This window comes from Mytilus californianus, unplaced genomic scaffold (genome assembly GCF_021869535.1).
Source record: "Mytilus californianus isolate M0D057914Y unplaced genomic scaffold, xbMytCali1.0.p SCAF_2, whole genome shotgun sequence".
Taxonomy (NCBI): domain Eukaryota; kingdom Metazoa; phylum Mollusca; class Bivalvia; order Mytilida; family Mytilidae; genus Mytilus; species Mytilus californianus.
This window is the reverse complement of record NW_026262668.1, coordinates 46,328,054-46,343,156: the sequence shown is the minus strand read 5'-3', so window position 1 is coordinate 46,343,156 and position 15,103 is coordinate 46,328,054. Positions and strand designations below refer to the sequence as shown.

General features: G+C 33.2%; 1 protein-coding gene across 2 annotated transcripts in view; it reads left to right on the top strand.

The window, feature by feature from the left end:
- LOC127729877 (high-affinity choline transporter 1-like) overlaps positions 1 to 15,103 on the top strand; it is a 59,654-nt gene that overhangs the window by 26,586 nt on the left and 17,965 nt on the right. For both annotated transcript variants that reach the window (XM_052237810.1, XM_052237811.1), the window contains exon 2: positions 1,464 to 1,571. In XM_052237810.1, the coding sequence (XP_052093770.1) occupies positions 1,464 to 1,571 (108 nt within the window). The remainder of the gene's footprint in view (positions 1 to 1,463; positions 1,572 to 15,103) is intronic.

Here is a 15,103-nt window from a genome sequence, read left to right as displayed (position 1 = left end):
AAGTCCTAAACTTGTATAGTATGTATAGAGGTGCCCACAGTAACTTATAAGTACAACACATTCTGCATAGTATATTATTTACATTATATTATATTGATTTAGTGTAGAATAGCTAGATGTGTGTTTGTTTGGAGATGTTTGTAATGTTTTTTGTTATCTTTATCAAACGTTGCATCGCACAGAAAATAAAAAGTTACTGCGAGCAACCAAGCTTACATTTTGACTTTCCTCTTATTTTGCCATGTAGATATAATAGAAATGTTTTAAATTCGGACGAATCTATGATGGAGAATTTAATTATACATCTATGGTTTACCCCATGTATGTTAATGTCTTCCCTCGGTATATATAGAGAATTAGTTATCACAGATTTTTAAGTACATAATGGTACTATCTGCCAATCTGAACTCGTTATTCCCTATAGCGGAATGTTTTACTATCATTGTCATGACGGTTTTCATTATAATGACAGTTTTGTCAATCAAAGGCCAGTCATGGCATAATGCGTCTTGGCTTGAGGTGTCCTATCGTGCTGATATAACCGCTTTGTCAATTTTCGCTAATGGTGAACTTAATATAGCCCCTAGGCTACCGCCAGACCAGGTACCAGTGCTTCAGTACTGTTAATGTTTAAATTTATACATTTTGTTTGTAAATTTTCAGTTAAAAAGTCCGTAAATGTAATTGTACCTAAGGCTAAGGATGAAATCCTATCAAGTAAAGTCGGCTTTGGTTGTAACGATTGTGTTTAGGTCCAGATTGTACGGAAATTGGAAGCCTTTGCTATTTAGCACTTAACTATAATTTGAATTTTGTCAAGGTTTACAGTTGCAAAATACGTATACAGATTTCAGTGTACTATTTACTAAGAAATGATCATTAATCATTATCATTTACTGAATTCAGAAATATATGCCAAAATGTTAAAAAAAAGTGCGTGTGAGGGAGATACTAATTAAGGGGACAATCAACGGTCGGATCACACAACACTACACAACAAACTAATAATTGATCAAAACGATCCAGCCAAGTCCCAGGGTTAAACTCAGATACCGCCCGTGGAAGGGTCAGCGGTTCCTTCTTTAATAATGACACCCGTCGTGTTGCTCATGTCAATAGTAGATAAGTTAGATTAGATAAAGCAAATTGGTAAATGTCTCCAGAATAACCATTAATAAGACATTAACATATTAATAAAAAAGAATCAGTGGAACCGAACTAGTAACAGTAATAAAAACGTATGCTAACTAATTAAGTGCGTACGACCAATGCCTAAACCAGATACGAGTCTCACCGGCGTGTTCCTCAACACAGAACTATTTAACTAATGAATTTAGCACTGACCACTTTCGGAAGGCAAATTTATTAAATATTGATTGTCCGCGGGTTTTATCTTTAAGACAGAGTTGTTGTTAGAGAAAACCTTCCAGATGTTTAATTATTTGTTTATATTTTAAATGTAGCTACCTGGGTTGGCGGAGGATTCATAAACGGATCGGCGGAGGCGGTATATGTTAGTGGCTTGGTGTGGTGTCAAGCTCCTTTTGGATATGCAGCCAGCATGTGGTTTGGTAAGTTGATACAGATATATTTTTTTTTCATTCTGATCAGTCATTAAAGGACAAGGTACACTAAGGGCCGTATTTGGCCCCCTATCCCCTATTTTGTCACAAAATCATTTTCATGAAATAAATGAACTTAGCCTCGGAAAAGTTTTGCATATATCTGTTCTTCAGTAGTACAAGCGTATTTTATCTGATTTTAACCTGATTTAAAATACGTCAAAAGATAGAAAAATGTTGATGATTTTTGAACTGAAATCCGTCGTTTAAAAAGGCCTCCGCCAACGTGAGCCACTGTAAAAATTAGTGATAAAGATGGCATACATACGGGGTTTGCCGACTTAGAACAGAAATTATTGGCTCACGTTGGCGGAGGCACTCAAAAATTAAAAAAATCTCTCAAAAAATATCAACAACATTCGTCGAAATGGTAATATCGGACCGAAATCGGAGTAAGGGCTGAAAATATCCGCAAGAATACTTTCATAGGTGAGGTTTTTTAGGTTTAAGATTTGCTATCATTCTTCAAATTGTACTTTTTATCTTTTTTTCAGGATAGATTTTTTTATCGATTTAGATCAACACCTAACATGGTGAAAACATATGCACATGGCAGACACGATAAACAGCCATCTTGTAATTGTCTCTCCTGTTGAGTCACCTAATAAATTAAAGCGACAAATGATAATAAAATTATTTTTCTTTTCAAGTAAAAAATGCTCAGAATATGTAAAAGTTCGGGACAAAATAACGGGCCGGTTGCAGACGACTTTGAGAAAAAGACCACCGCCGAAAGCAACTTTGCTCTCAACTTTAGTAATAACGTGAAATTTTTATAATGAGTAAACATGTAAAGTAAACATTTTTGCAAGTTAGTTTGTCCCAGTCCCAGATTTCTTTTGTAAACAAATAAAAAAAAAGTGGAGAAACGTTACAAATCTATAAAATGCAGTAGTTGTAAATACATCTTTTTAACACCTTTCAGTAAAGTTGTCGGAATCAGGACAACTCGGACCAAAGACAAATCGGACCAAGACATCTCTAACAAATTTAAAGACAACTCGGACCACTATCAAAGACAACTCGGACCATTTTGAAACACTATTCAGACCAGTGTTTTTTGTCTAGATTTGACTGGTTCAGAAGTTGTTTTATACGTATACATGTATAACATTGAAATTAATTCGAACATTTCAAAGTTTAGACCCCAAAGAATTTTGTTTAAATATTCTTAAAACTCTTATGTAATCTTTTAAAGTACACTGATGTCTGTAAACCCAATTTTAGTTTAATGCAAGTCAAACCATTAAGCGATGAACATTTTCATTTTTCTTTAGAAATAAAGTAGTTATATTTTATAAAAAAATTCAATTACATCATTCTTGACTTTAATCCTCTTTCAATGTATAGATAATTGAATAAATAAACGCTCGAATGAATAAGGATATCGATTGGATCCGAATCTTAATCAAACACATGACACATCATTTATAACGAGGTATTTGTTTTTTTATATTTCAATAGAAATAAATTATTAGCTGATATTACAAAAATCGACAACTCGTTATTTACTGAATGTATATCAAAAATATGTGTTGATCAGCATTTAATGTGAAAATTTAAAGAAAACACTGTGTTAATATTTTCCGTTGTACTTTGTCAATAAGACAGATGAAATTAACAAACAATTTATTAAATATGACTATTTTGCAATTACAGAGACAATTATTTAAATTGTTCTAATCAAACATTTTCCATCCTCCTTTGCCGACTGTACTCTTTACAGCAAAGTTGAATTATTTACTTTCATGTGATAAAAACGCGCCATTAGTCCAAAATGTTATATGAATTAAGCGCGACCTTACAAGTTAAAAATCTCATCAACAAGAGGTTCGTTAATCTCTAGTATTTTTATATTTAGATGAGATGACATAGCTGATTAACACATCTCTCTGCTGTTTCTTTTTTAGTAGAGATGATGTAACTTTGCTCTCTACGATTACCTTATTTGGGCCTATTATGACCTAACGGGCGAATTGTTACTATCTTTCCAAATGGTTCCATCGAAATTATTTCACAAAGTTATTCTTTATCGTCACGCTCCAATATGTATCGTTAACGTCAAAACAGATTTTTTTTTACCGTTAACGTTATTCAGTGGCAAGATTTGTGACGAATCGTTATTCGTCGTGAATGTACCACCATTACAACCCTATTTCAAACATTTATGTGTTGCCTTCAGAAGTGGTCCGAATTATTTTTCAAACTGGTCCGAGGTGTCTTTAAAAGTGGTTCGAGTTGTCTTCAAGAATAGTCCGAGTTGTCTTAAGATTGGTCCAAGTTGTCTTGGTCGACTGGTCTTTGGTTCAAGTTGTCATGTATTCGGAAAGGTAATGTAGAGGTAACGCGCCCGCATTTGCATCAGACGTTTTACGTTTTACGTTCGAATCTCACACAGTTAAGTTTTTTTTCAATATTTTTTTTCTGGTATTATTTTAACATATTTCAATGAAAAAGAATGGCAGAAGTATTTTCGGGATACTAATAGCCAGCAATTTGGTCGAATGTCTATACGCACATATTTTTTAGTCTTTACAATGGGATGTTAAAGGATTTTTTTCAAGGTACGAGTCTCACTCACATTTTTACCCGTTTATTTTTGATGTTTTATTTTTTTAACAAAGGCAGTAGAGTAGTAGCCTTTTGAAGAAATAATATTTAAGGAAGTACCTTTCGATATAGGAGTAATACCACCATTGATTTTCCCCTATAAGTATTTGTTAAATTGGCACTTTTCAAAAAATTGTGCAGAATTTATCTTTGTTTCAAATAAAGAAATACTTGGCATGAGTAAAGTTTTATCCTGTCCAATACTACAGACAAAATGTCACATAACATTTCATTGCATATAAGATAATAACCATCACTGTAAGTTAACCAATCAAATTTTCACCCCTTTTTTCCCTGTGTACAAGCTTTAGTAACCATGTAACCTCAAGTTCCCAAATTATTTTGTAGAAACACCAAATTAAAAAGAATGGTACTTTGAAGCACCCAAGCTATATGTTTATGACTCATAATTTTTTTTCTGCGATGAAATGCAGGGTTAATTTTCTACAACTGTCAAATTCAAGGGAATATTTTTTTCAACCCTTTTTCGTATGAACCGGATGTGACGTACTATGATTTGGTGGTAATACACCTATAGATTATATATATATATATATATATATACGGTTTAAAACGCACGCTATTTTTTTTAAAGGTTTAAATTGTGTAAATGGATAACAAAAAATGTCATTTTAAAATGATTTCCGGTCCTTGTTTTTAAACATTTGCGACCGTATAATGGTATGGCGATGTCGTTGTCAGCGTCGTGAGCGTCGTCGTCCGAAGACATTTGGTTTCCAGACAATAAAATTGAGAATGGAAATGGGGAATGTGTCAAAGAGACAACAACCCGACCATATAACAGACAACAGCAGAAGGTCACCAACAGGTCTTCAATGCAGCGAGAAATTCCCGCACCCGGAGGCGTCCTTCAGCTGGCCCCTAAACAAATATATATACTAGTTCAGTGATAATGAACGCCATACTAAACTCCAAATTGTACACAAGAAACTAAAATTAAAAACAATACAAGACTGACAAAGGCTAGAGGCTCCTGACTTGGGACAGGCGCAAACATGCGGCGGGGTTAAACATGTTTATGAGATCTCAACCCTCCCCCTATACCTCTAGCCAATGTAGAAAAGTAAACGCATAACAATACGCACATTAAAATTCAGTTCAAGAGAAGTCCGAGTCTGATGTCAGAAGATGTAACCAAAGAAAATAAACAAAATGACAATAATACATAAATAACAACAGACTACTAGCAGTTAACTGACATGCCAGCTCCAGACTTCAATTAAACTGATTGAAAGATTATGTCTTCATCATATGAATATCAGGCACAATCCTTCCCGTTAGGGGTTTAGTATCATACCATCATAACATATATGAGAAGAACATAACCCGTGTCATGCCAACAACTGGTTTTTAAATAAATGTGTTTAGTGCCGATGCAAAGACCCTATAAGTGAATCAATATTAACGCCAAAATATGCAATCTTTAATGACCTGACAACAGTATCGTAACTATATCCCTTCTTAATAAGTCTATTTAAAGGTTTTGTTAGCTTCAGAGGTGAATACTGACATTTTTGTGCTTTATAAAGAATATTTCCATGAAAAATTGGATGTGAAATACCTGAACGTATAAGAAGTCTGCATGTTGAGCTATATTTACGAATGATGTCCTTATACCGATGATAAAATTTAGTAAATGTTTTGACTAGTTTGTGATATCGAAAACCCTGGTGTAATAATTTTTCAGTAATACATAAATTTCTCTCGTTAAAATCTAAAACATTGTTACGTACACGAGCGAATCGTACAAGTTGAGATATATAAACACCGTAAGATGGTGACAAGGGAACGTCACCATCTAAAAATGGATAATTAACGATAGGAAATGAAAAATCATCTCTTTTATGACTTATAAGTGCATAAATCGCTATGAAATTGTACCGATACCACAAAAGGGAGGTTGAAATTGATTTTGGGGGTTATTGTCCGAACTGTTCAAGAATTAGGGGCAAAAACAAGCATTCATATATCCCTTTCCACAGTTAATTAATTGCTATCTTTAACCTGTTTAAGGATAAGAATATGTTTGCACACGTTTGTGGTCACATGGCAGAGGGTCGATCCATGAGAGTTACAGTCGTAGCTTAGATTCCATCGTGATGCATTGTACATCAACTTTTGATGATTTTGCTGTCACTGAAATACTCTACATAAAACGGTACAGCAATCTATATTATGAATCATTAGTATTGAGAAAAAAAATCGTTGGTGAGGATTATCAGCAAATATTGTCATAGTTTGTAACTGATTGACTTGGGATTTTCACCAATGGTGTGTATGTGGTTGTTAATATCTTATGATTGTATTTACCCGTTTTGGGGGTAATTTATACTAACATAGAATGCAATACATGCTATATTTAGAGAAAAGCTTTATTCACCAAGTTGAACTACTCAGAAAGATTCTCATTGGTTCCATGAACATCCTACAGAACATGGTTTAATTTTATATTATATTTGTCAAAGAAAACTGTCTGTTATTTCATAATTTCCATAGTTCATATAATTGTTGTTTGATAATAGAATAAAACAATAGTTCAAGTTATGAATATAAAAATAAGGAGATGTGGTATGATTGCCAATGAGACAACTATCCACCAAAGTTCAAAGGAATTGGATGTAAGCAATTATAGGCAACCTTACGGCCTTCAACAATGAGAAAAACCCATACCGTATGGTCGGCTATAAAAGGCCCCGACATGAAAAATATTAAACAGTTCAATTGAGAAAACTAACCGCCTAATTTATAACAAAACAATTTACGAAAAACAAATATGACAGACATGAACCAACGACAACCACTGAACTACAGGCTCCTGACTTGGGACAGGCACATAAAGAATGTGGCGGGGTTGAACATGTTTGTGAGCGTTCAACCCTCCCCTAACCTATGACAGTGGTGTAACAGTACAACTTAAGAACAAAATATAAAAATCAGTTCAAAAAGGCTTATCTCATCAATCTGTTTTTTTTTAACACAACTGCTATGGGGCAAGGGTTTTGATTTTCGGAAGCTAGAGCAAATAATAAGAAATCCTACTGGATAATATATTGTCGCTAATATTATAATATCAGGAAGAAACATATTGCTTATGAAGTCAGTAGGTCCGCATTAAGGTCACTATAATTTCGTTTTTTTTTAGTAAATACTTTTTCGTCAGTCCGGATTATTTGGGGTTGGGGAGGCGCTTTTTTCCTTTAAGTGAACACCAAGTGACTTCCATCTATAGTCCGGTAGAGATAAATCTACAAAAGATCAATACCATAGATGACAAAATACCATCAGAAAAGTACAATATCAACATGTTCAACGTAAATCATACATGAAAACGGTCGTAGCTATGCAGTGCGTACGGTTGCTAGGTAGTTTCTAAGCATACAACTAGCTAACAAAATGTAAGATTTGTACAATCCCGTTTAAGTACCTACATGTACAATAGAAACATAGCTTTGGTTAACACATTATTGATTACATGAACCTTGAGCAGATACCAAAGGTTGTGGTTGCTTAGTATAAGATATTGTTGCTAATTGTTGCTAATGGTCATCTGGTTGTTAAGGTGTTGATAAATACTCGTTTAAATAATATAAATAAATAAAACGTAATTGTTTGAGATTTCCATATATGCTTTATACAATGATACGTTTTGATTCATACGGAAAAAGACGCATTTTTTGATAAATAATGTTTATAATAGTGTATTAATGGCAGGTTTCAAATCTGTTGCTAGGCAACCAAAAATAATAATAACAAAAAAATTTAAAATTTCTATACGTAGTCTATTGAAATTATAAAATTCAATTCATTTGAAGAGAGCGCCAAACATGACCCTTATTGTACCTTGTCCAGCCAGAAAAAAAATTAGAACGTAAACGATGATGATATATGAACAGTGCGTCATCCTAGTTCTACAATATCAGCAGGTATACTGATTATATAATACGAAATGAGATATAAAGGTCAATGGTCTGTCTGATAACTAGCTGGGAAGTATATACATCAGTGATGATTTTCTGTTCAGTCTAGCCTAATTCATGACCTTCAACGACCTTGTTCCAGGCTAGGTCTCACTTTTTGTCGTATAAATAATAATAATAATAATACAGTATTTGAAACCCAAATAATAGTATACGAAAATAATAAAAATAAAAGTTATTAGTACTTAAAATAAAATAAAACGGCTTTTCCCTAAAAAAATAACTGACGAGTTAATTGTAATTTGTTTACTGATGCATGCACAGTTTATTCTAGATTTATAATGGAACTGAGGACAAGGGACTCTTGATACCACATCTCCTTATTATTAAAAATGGCGGCAGGGTTAAGAGACATGAAAAATTTGCAGAGACTAAATATGTTATCATGTTGTTATATAGTGTTTATAGAGGAAAGTGATCAGTGATCGTGTGAGAACATTTACAGCTCTTTTCATAATGCTAGCAAGACAAAGATTTGTTTGGCTTGCTTGCTTTGTTTGTATCAATGTTTGCTCAAGCATTGTAATTACGATAGGCGGGGCTTCATCATACTTAAATCTTATTGGACGTTATGTTTGAGGTTAAGGACACCAAATTGTATAACTTCACATGACAAATATTATTCTCACATGTTTCATTACCGTTAAAAAAATATGATGTGTGTGATAACATTTAGTGAGGGAATTCGATATTTGCTATACCTCGGTTCATTTGAACCCACTTTATGAAAATACCTCTGTACCAATCAGAACGATTTTTTTTTGGAGTGTCTCAAGAAATGATTTTACTTTATATCCAATTATTATTTTTGAAACAATAAATGTTTTACATGTAAAAGGGCGAATTTTCTGTATAAAGTCAATTATTATGTAGACTTTTGAAGCCAAAACTTTCTATTGCCTTAAATATGCAAAAGAAAGATCCGAAAACTATACCAATACAGAAAGACATGTTTTTAAAATTATAGCAAAACTTTTGGTTAACAAATTATTATTCTTTATTGCAAAAATAATGAACTTGAAATATCTGTCATTTTCTCCCTAACCAATTTACCCCTATTACTTATGATGCGAACCGGCAGTTGTTATTGAATATCACGCAATTTGATTGAATAAATTTTTGCTAGTTTACCTTCAAACTGTTTATTTTTTTTATACATGTGTATCGATTAAATCAGAATGTACATGCATGTGTACAGTAACTTAAACGACCTTCAAACTGGACACTGGAAGACTCCATATTATTTTTCCATCTACCTTACAAGGTCTTGTACGACACTACCTTGCTTTAAATTTATACAAAGTCACAACTGAATCATTTCATTCTTTTCGTTGTAAAAACACTGTCAACCCCCATCCCGACTTCTATAAACACAAGTTCGATATTAACGATGTTCTGGTAATTTGAATTTATTTGTATTTCTTTACTCATGATTTGTTTTTGCTTTTATTCTTTGTTTTTCTTTATAAATTATTACAAAAATCTCTGCTGGTGTCCACTTTGGTGTAGGTCTCGGGATGAAACCTAAATGAATGCAAAAATACATGCTGTATTCCTCAATAATTTAATATCAAGTCATTTTTCATGTATTTTTTTTTTTCAATTCAATATACCGGCGTGCTTTAGAAGCCTGATGCACGAAGAGAACAACCAACCTTCGGAAATGTAGCTGCAATCCTCGTCAACAAAGAAAGGAATCAAAAGCCTGCCACTGGTGTGCTCAAAATATCCAAGATTGATCGGACCTCTTACGGCTTTAAAGGACTTGTTGGAATCAAAGGTCCTAAAGGGACCGTCAAATGTCAGAGCTATCTCGGACTAGGTTCGAACCACAACATTAGAGTTAATAGACTAGTCTTTTGAACTCTGGTGGATAGATTTCTCACTGACAAATAAACCACATTTTTTTATAGTAATTAATTACTGCAGTTGAACTACTTAGACCACTCATCAACAGAGCCACCGCCTTCCCACGACCCCCTCTCTATGTCTATATTTTTTTGTCGTTGAATTACTTTCTCAATATTGTTAAACCAAACATCCCTTTCTTTATGTTGATCTACAATATTTCAATTCAGTTCCTATAGGTAATATTTTAATAGAACGTATCAAATTAATCAATTGAAGAATTAAATTATTTACCTACAGTAAAGATATTTTGTTTGCATGTGCCACTACCAATTAGCTGTCTGGAGTCAGAAACCTGTAATTTAGTGCTTGTTGTTTGTTGTTGTATATCATAATTTTTCCCGTTTACACGACCTGAAAATGAAGCAGGCCGTTAGAGCTCTAGTTTTCTCGTTTAAATTATTTTGCATTTGTCATGTCGTGGTCTTGTACATACAGCAAGCTATGTCGTATGTTGAAAGCCGTACGGTGACCTTTAATTGCAACCTTCTACATCATTTGGTTTCTGGTGGGGTTGTCTCATTTGCAAATATACCACATCTTCTTATTTTTATTAGTCCTTGTGGTTTTTTAGTTACTATACCTTGAATAGAAATTTCTCTCAATACAACAATCTAAGTGGTAGCTTTCAAATAAAGCAAGGAAGTACGTAAGAGGTAATGTATCCCTGCCATTCTTCGTGAAAATGATTCAATAAATTAATTGACCATATGGTAATTGACACAAAAATTTTAAGAGAAGGACAATGCAACAGAGAACAACAAAACAACAACCGATTTTTGTGTTTTATTTTTTATGTATTGCTTGTTTATTTTTTTTGTTGGATTTTGTGCGTGTTTGGAATGGGATATAATTTTGATGTGTAAACTAACATTGGCGGATCATAGGTTTTTGGAAAAGTCGATTGGAACACTTACAAATATCAGTAGAAATAACAAAAATTATTTGTTTTTGTTTTAATTGTTCTATGCTTTAACCATGCACGAAGCTTCTCCACAGTGCAAACACTATTGAAAATAGTATAAATAGTATTATAGAGTCTTTCATGAAAAATTAAACTCGTAACTTTACTTTATATGTAAGTTGTAGAAAGAAAGTGGGTGCAGGTGAAATAACATCTTCCACATAAAACGATAACAAATATCGTTCTACATTTCTGTTATTCAATGAATAGGCTCTCGGTTTATAAAGGAGCAATATCGATCTTTCTCAAATTCTTTCGATAGCTATCGAATTTAAATGGAAACTTTATTTATTAAAAATAACGAAAAAGTATGAGCAAGTTTTGTGATCAAAAACTTTTAATTAGCCTAAACTAGATAATTCTAAGTAACATTTTTTTTATTAGTCACTTTCATCGTCAGCATCACAATCAGTGTCGAAGCTTTCCATGGAAACACATTTCAAAGCTGCATCAGTAAGAAGATCCATAGAAGACTTTGGATGTATGTGGATTGGTGCTGAAGGTTCCTTTTTCACGGAAATATCGTTACCAAATATACTTGTAGATGTAGGTGACGTCTGAGTATTTGTGCTCATAGATTGGAATGGCGGTGGATATTGCCACGGATAACTGGGGAAATATGGCATCATGGGAGGATAGAACTGCTGGAAGGAAAATTTCATTTGTTGAACGATAGGAAAAATTTTGTCATCTTCATCTTCTTGATCTTCAAGTTTTCTTTTTGTGGTGAATGAAGGACGTACATCTTTGGATCTTTTTGCAACATCTTCCCGTTTGTCTTTAAATTCAAGATAATCATTCCCACGATCCTCTGGTATAAATCCATTGTATCCTATTTTAAGACAGTGAAGGTCTTTCATCAGTTTTGATCCATCCTGATATTTTGTTGGGTTTGTTTGTCTTAATCTGTTTCTCATGGATGACATGAAATCTGTTTTCTTTACACCCATAAAGGATTCTAGTTGAACTTTTTCTTCGTCCAGTTTTCGGATCTTTTGCTTACGGTGCGCAATCTCTTTCTGTTTTGTTTTGTTTTCATTTAGGTATACAGGATGTTTGTCTGCTTTGCCACACAAGTGGATGCTTGCACATGGATAATTATAGCACGATTTATTGTTTTTATTGTTATCGGCTTTGTGTCCAGTTTTGTGGCAGTTGGTACACCTTCTAACATCCTTTTCCTTCTCCGAAAGAATAATTGTTGAGTATTCGGCCTCTGCCAATGTTAATTTTCTCTGAATCTTTTTCAATGTGTCTTTTGAGGACTCAACAATGTTATTTAAACTGGGTTTCTGAAGCCCCATTTTAGAATTGTTTGGTGAAATTTCCTTCAAATTTTTTAAAGCTTTTTGCAGTTGCCTTCTTCTCCTAAGTAACAGTTGAATATTGGCCTGCTGGAACATTTGTCTTAGGTCTTCTCTAATATCAATGCACCTCAAACTTCCAATTGTATAAAAACCATTGCTTCGAAATACACTTGCAAACTCGGTAAATTCACTCCCTATTTGCATTAAAAATTCCTCAACACTTAAATTATCCGTTTTCAAGAACTGATTTGAAATCTAAAAACAATGTGCCTCAAAGCATGGAAAAATGTTATTTTACGTTTGAGCCAATGAAAACACTACTATGAGTATATATACTGAACAAAAGTAGAAACGCAAGACTTTTTTCGTCAGATTGTTACACTGTTGTGGTGTATTGAAAGAAGTTTCATCAAACCGAAAATCATGTTTACGTTATGTATCATATTCCCTTTAGTTTGGCTAAGATACCTGTATTGTCGAGCCAACCAAATTTAATTCGCAAAAACGAGACATATCGATCCGAGATTCTGTCGCCGGACGGCGTCGGCGGCGTCAACATTTATAGGTTCAGTCTGTGGTTTAAACTATTTTATACATCAATAACTTTGTCAAACCTGCATGGAATTTATACGATTATTGAACAGAGGCTTGTTTATGACCAAACGACAGTATCCAGAGCGAAATTGTGAAAATATGTGTTTTCATTTTTTCAGTTTTATATATATTGATAAATGGACTAAGTGTTTTTACAATTAACATACAGATTTGGCCTCGGGTCAAAGTTATTTTAGACACCAATAACTTTTTCAAACCTTCATGGGCTATTATGAAATTTGGACAGAAGCTTGTTTATGACCAAAAAGACAATATCCAGAACGAAATTTTGAATATACTTATTTTCATTTTAAGTATTTTTCTGATAGATGGATGTAGTCTTTTTACAGTTAACATTTACAAACAGTCTGGGATTAAAAATTTTTGACATTATAAATTTGTAAACCTTCATGGATCGTTATGAATCTTGGACAGAAGTAATCTTTAAGACCATTAAATAGCATTTAAGGAAAAAGTTTGATTTTTTTTTAAAATTCTGTACTCCACTGATTAATGGACTCGCTTTTTTAAATCATAATTACACTTTTACACTGACAGCTGCAACCCTTTGTGAGCTTTTGGCTTCATCTTGACAACCGTTTTCTTTAAGAGTTTTTAAATAGTTTTAATGGTTTCCGAGTTATAAGATATGCACATAAGGTTAACCTCAACAATTATAGTTCTTATATTCAAGTTCGAATTTAGCATACTTTGTCTTACAGCTCAATATTCAATTTCGGCTTTGGTCGTCAGTAGTACATTTAGAACAATATTGAAAGCGGGGACGAGTTTGCGCTTAGATCTTACATGAAAATTATCACGTCAAACATGAGTTTTTATTCCAATTTAGATTGATAAATTTAAAATATTCCTCCTGGAAATCTTTTAGAGGGAAAAAATCCTAAAGTATCGGGTTCGTAAAAGATGTGATTCAACATTAACGTTAACAGTTTGCGTAAAATTAGATTATTAAACATTGACGCCTGATTTTCATTTGTTCAATACACCATGCAGTCGTTGCCTTTCTTGTTTTTTTTTTCAAAATCAAACTGAGTGGACAAATGTTAAACTGGTCCGCCGTTCGGCATCTACATCTCTGCACGCAACGTTAGTGTAGCGATAATTGAACACAACAGGGGTCCAGTTTAGGACAAATGTTAGACGCGTATTGCATAGGGTCCGAAAATGAACATAATTACAGAGGAATTTGAATATTTCCGTTTCTTTTATTATAGAAGTAGGATACAAGGAGACAATATTTTTACAGCATTTGCAAATACATTTTTTGTGTACGCTTTAAATGACAGAGTACGGGATAAACACTTGTTTTGTTTTCTTTGTCATCTTGCACTCGATCAATATATCCCTTTGTTGCTGGTGATATTTGCCTTGGATGTGACTTATTCTAAATTGACTTTATAAATGAATACACCAAAATCTAATGTTTATGATCTAAAGTAAATAATTTTGATAAGGAAATAATTTTGATCCGTTTTTTTTTAAATATGACAATTAAAAATTGCTACATACATTTGTCTTTAGTATTGTATTGCAGTCTCGTGCATGTTGACCGTCTTTGGCGTATTATGCTGTAATTGCATCCTAAAATTATTTTGCATTATGAATTTAAAATCATTAAACGTAATCTTTAAGTAATCTGTACACATTTGACAATGCATAGATGATACATGCCTAATGAAACCACCAAAAGTAAAATGCCTAAAATATAACTGACAAGTTTTATAGAATGACTGTTTCAATATTGACATTATTAAAATTATCTGATTTCTTTCTACTGTTCAGTATACTTTAAAAAAAAATACATTTGTGTTGATAAATATATTAGCCAATCATAGAAGAGCTACACCAAACAATAGAAGTTGGTTGTTGGATTTGCAACATAAACTCATGCCATGGACTTGGCCAATTACCAAGTAACATTTTTATCAACGGGAGGGCAACAAAGGGGTGTATATCTAAACCATATTGTATAAGTATATATACAAGCTGTATCAATTTCTTAAGAAACATCTTCAGTGATGATATATACTAATAGATACCAATCCAAAAAATTAGAAAAGGTGCAGGAAAGAGCACTCC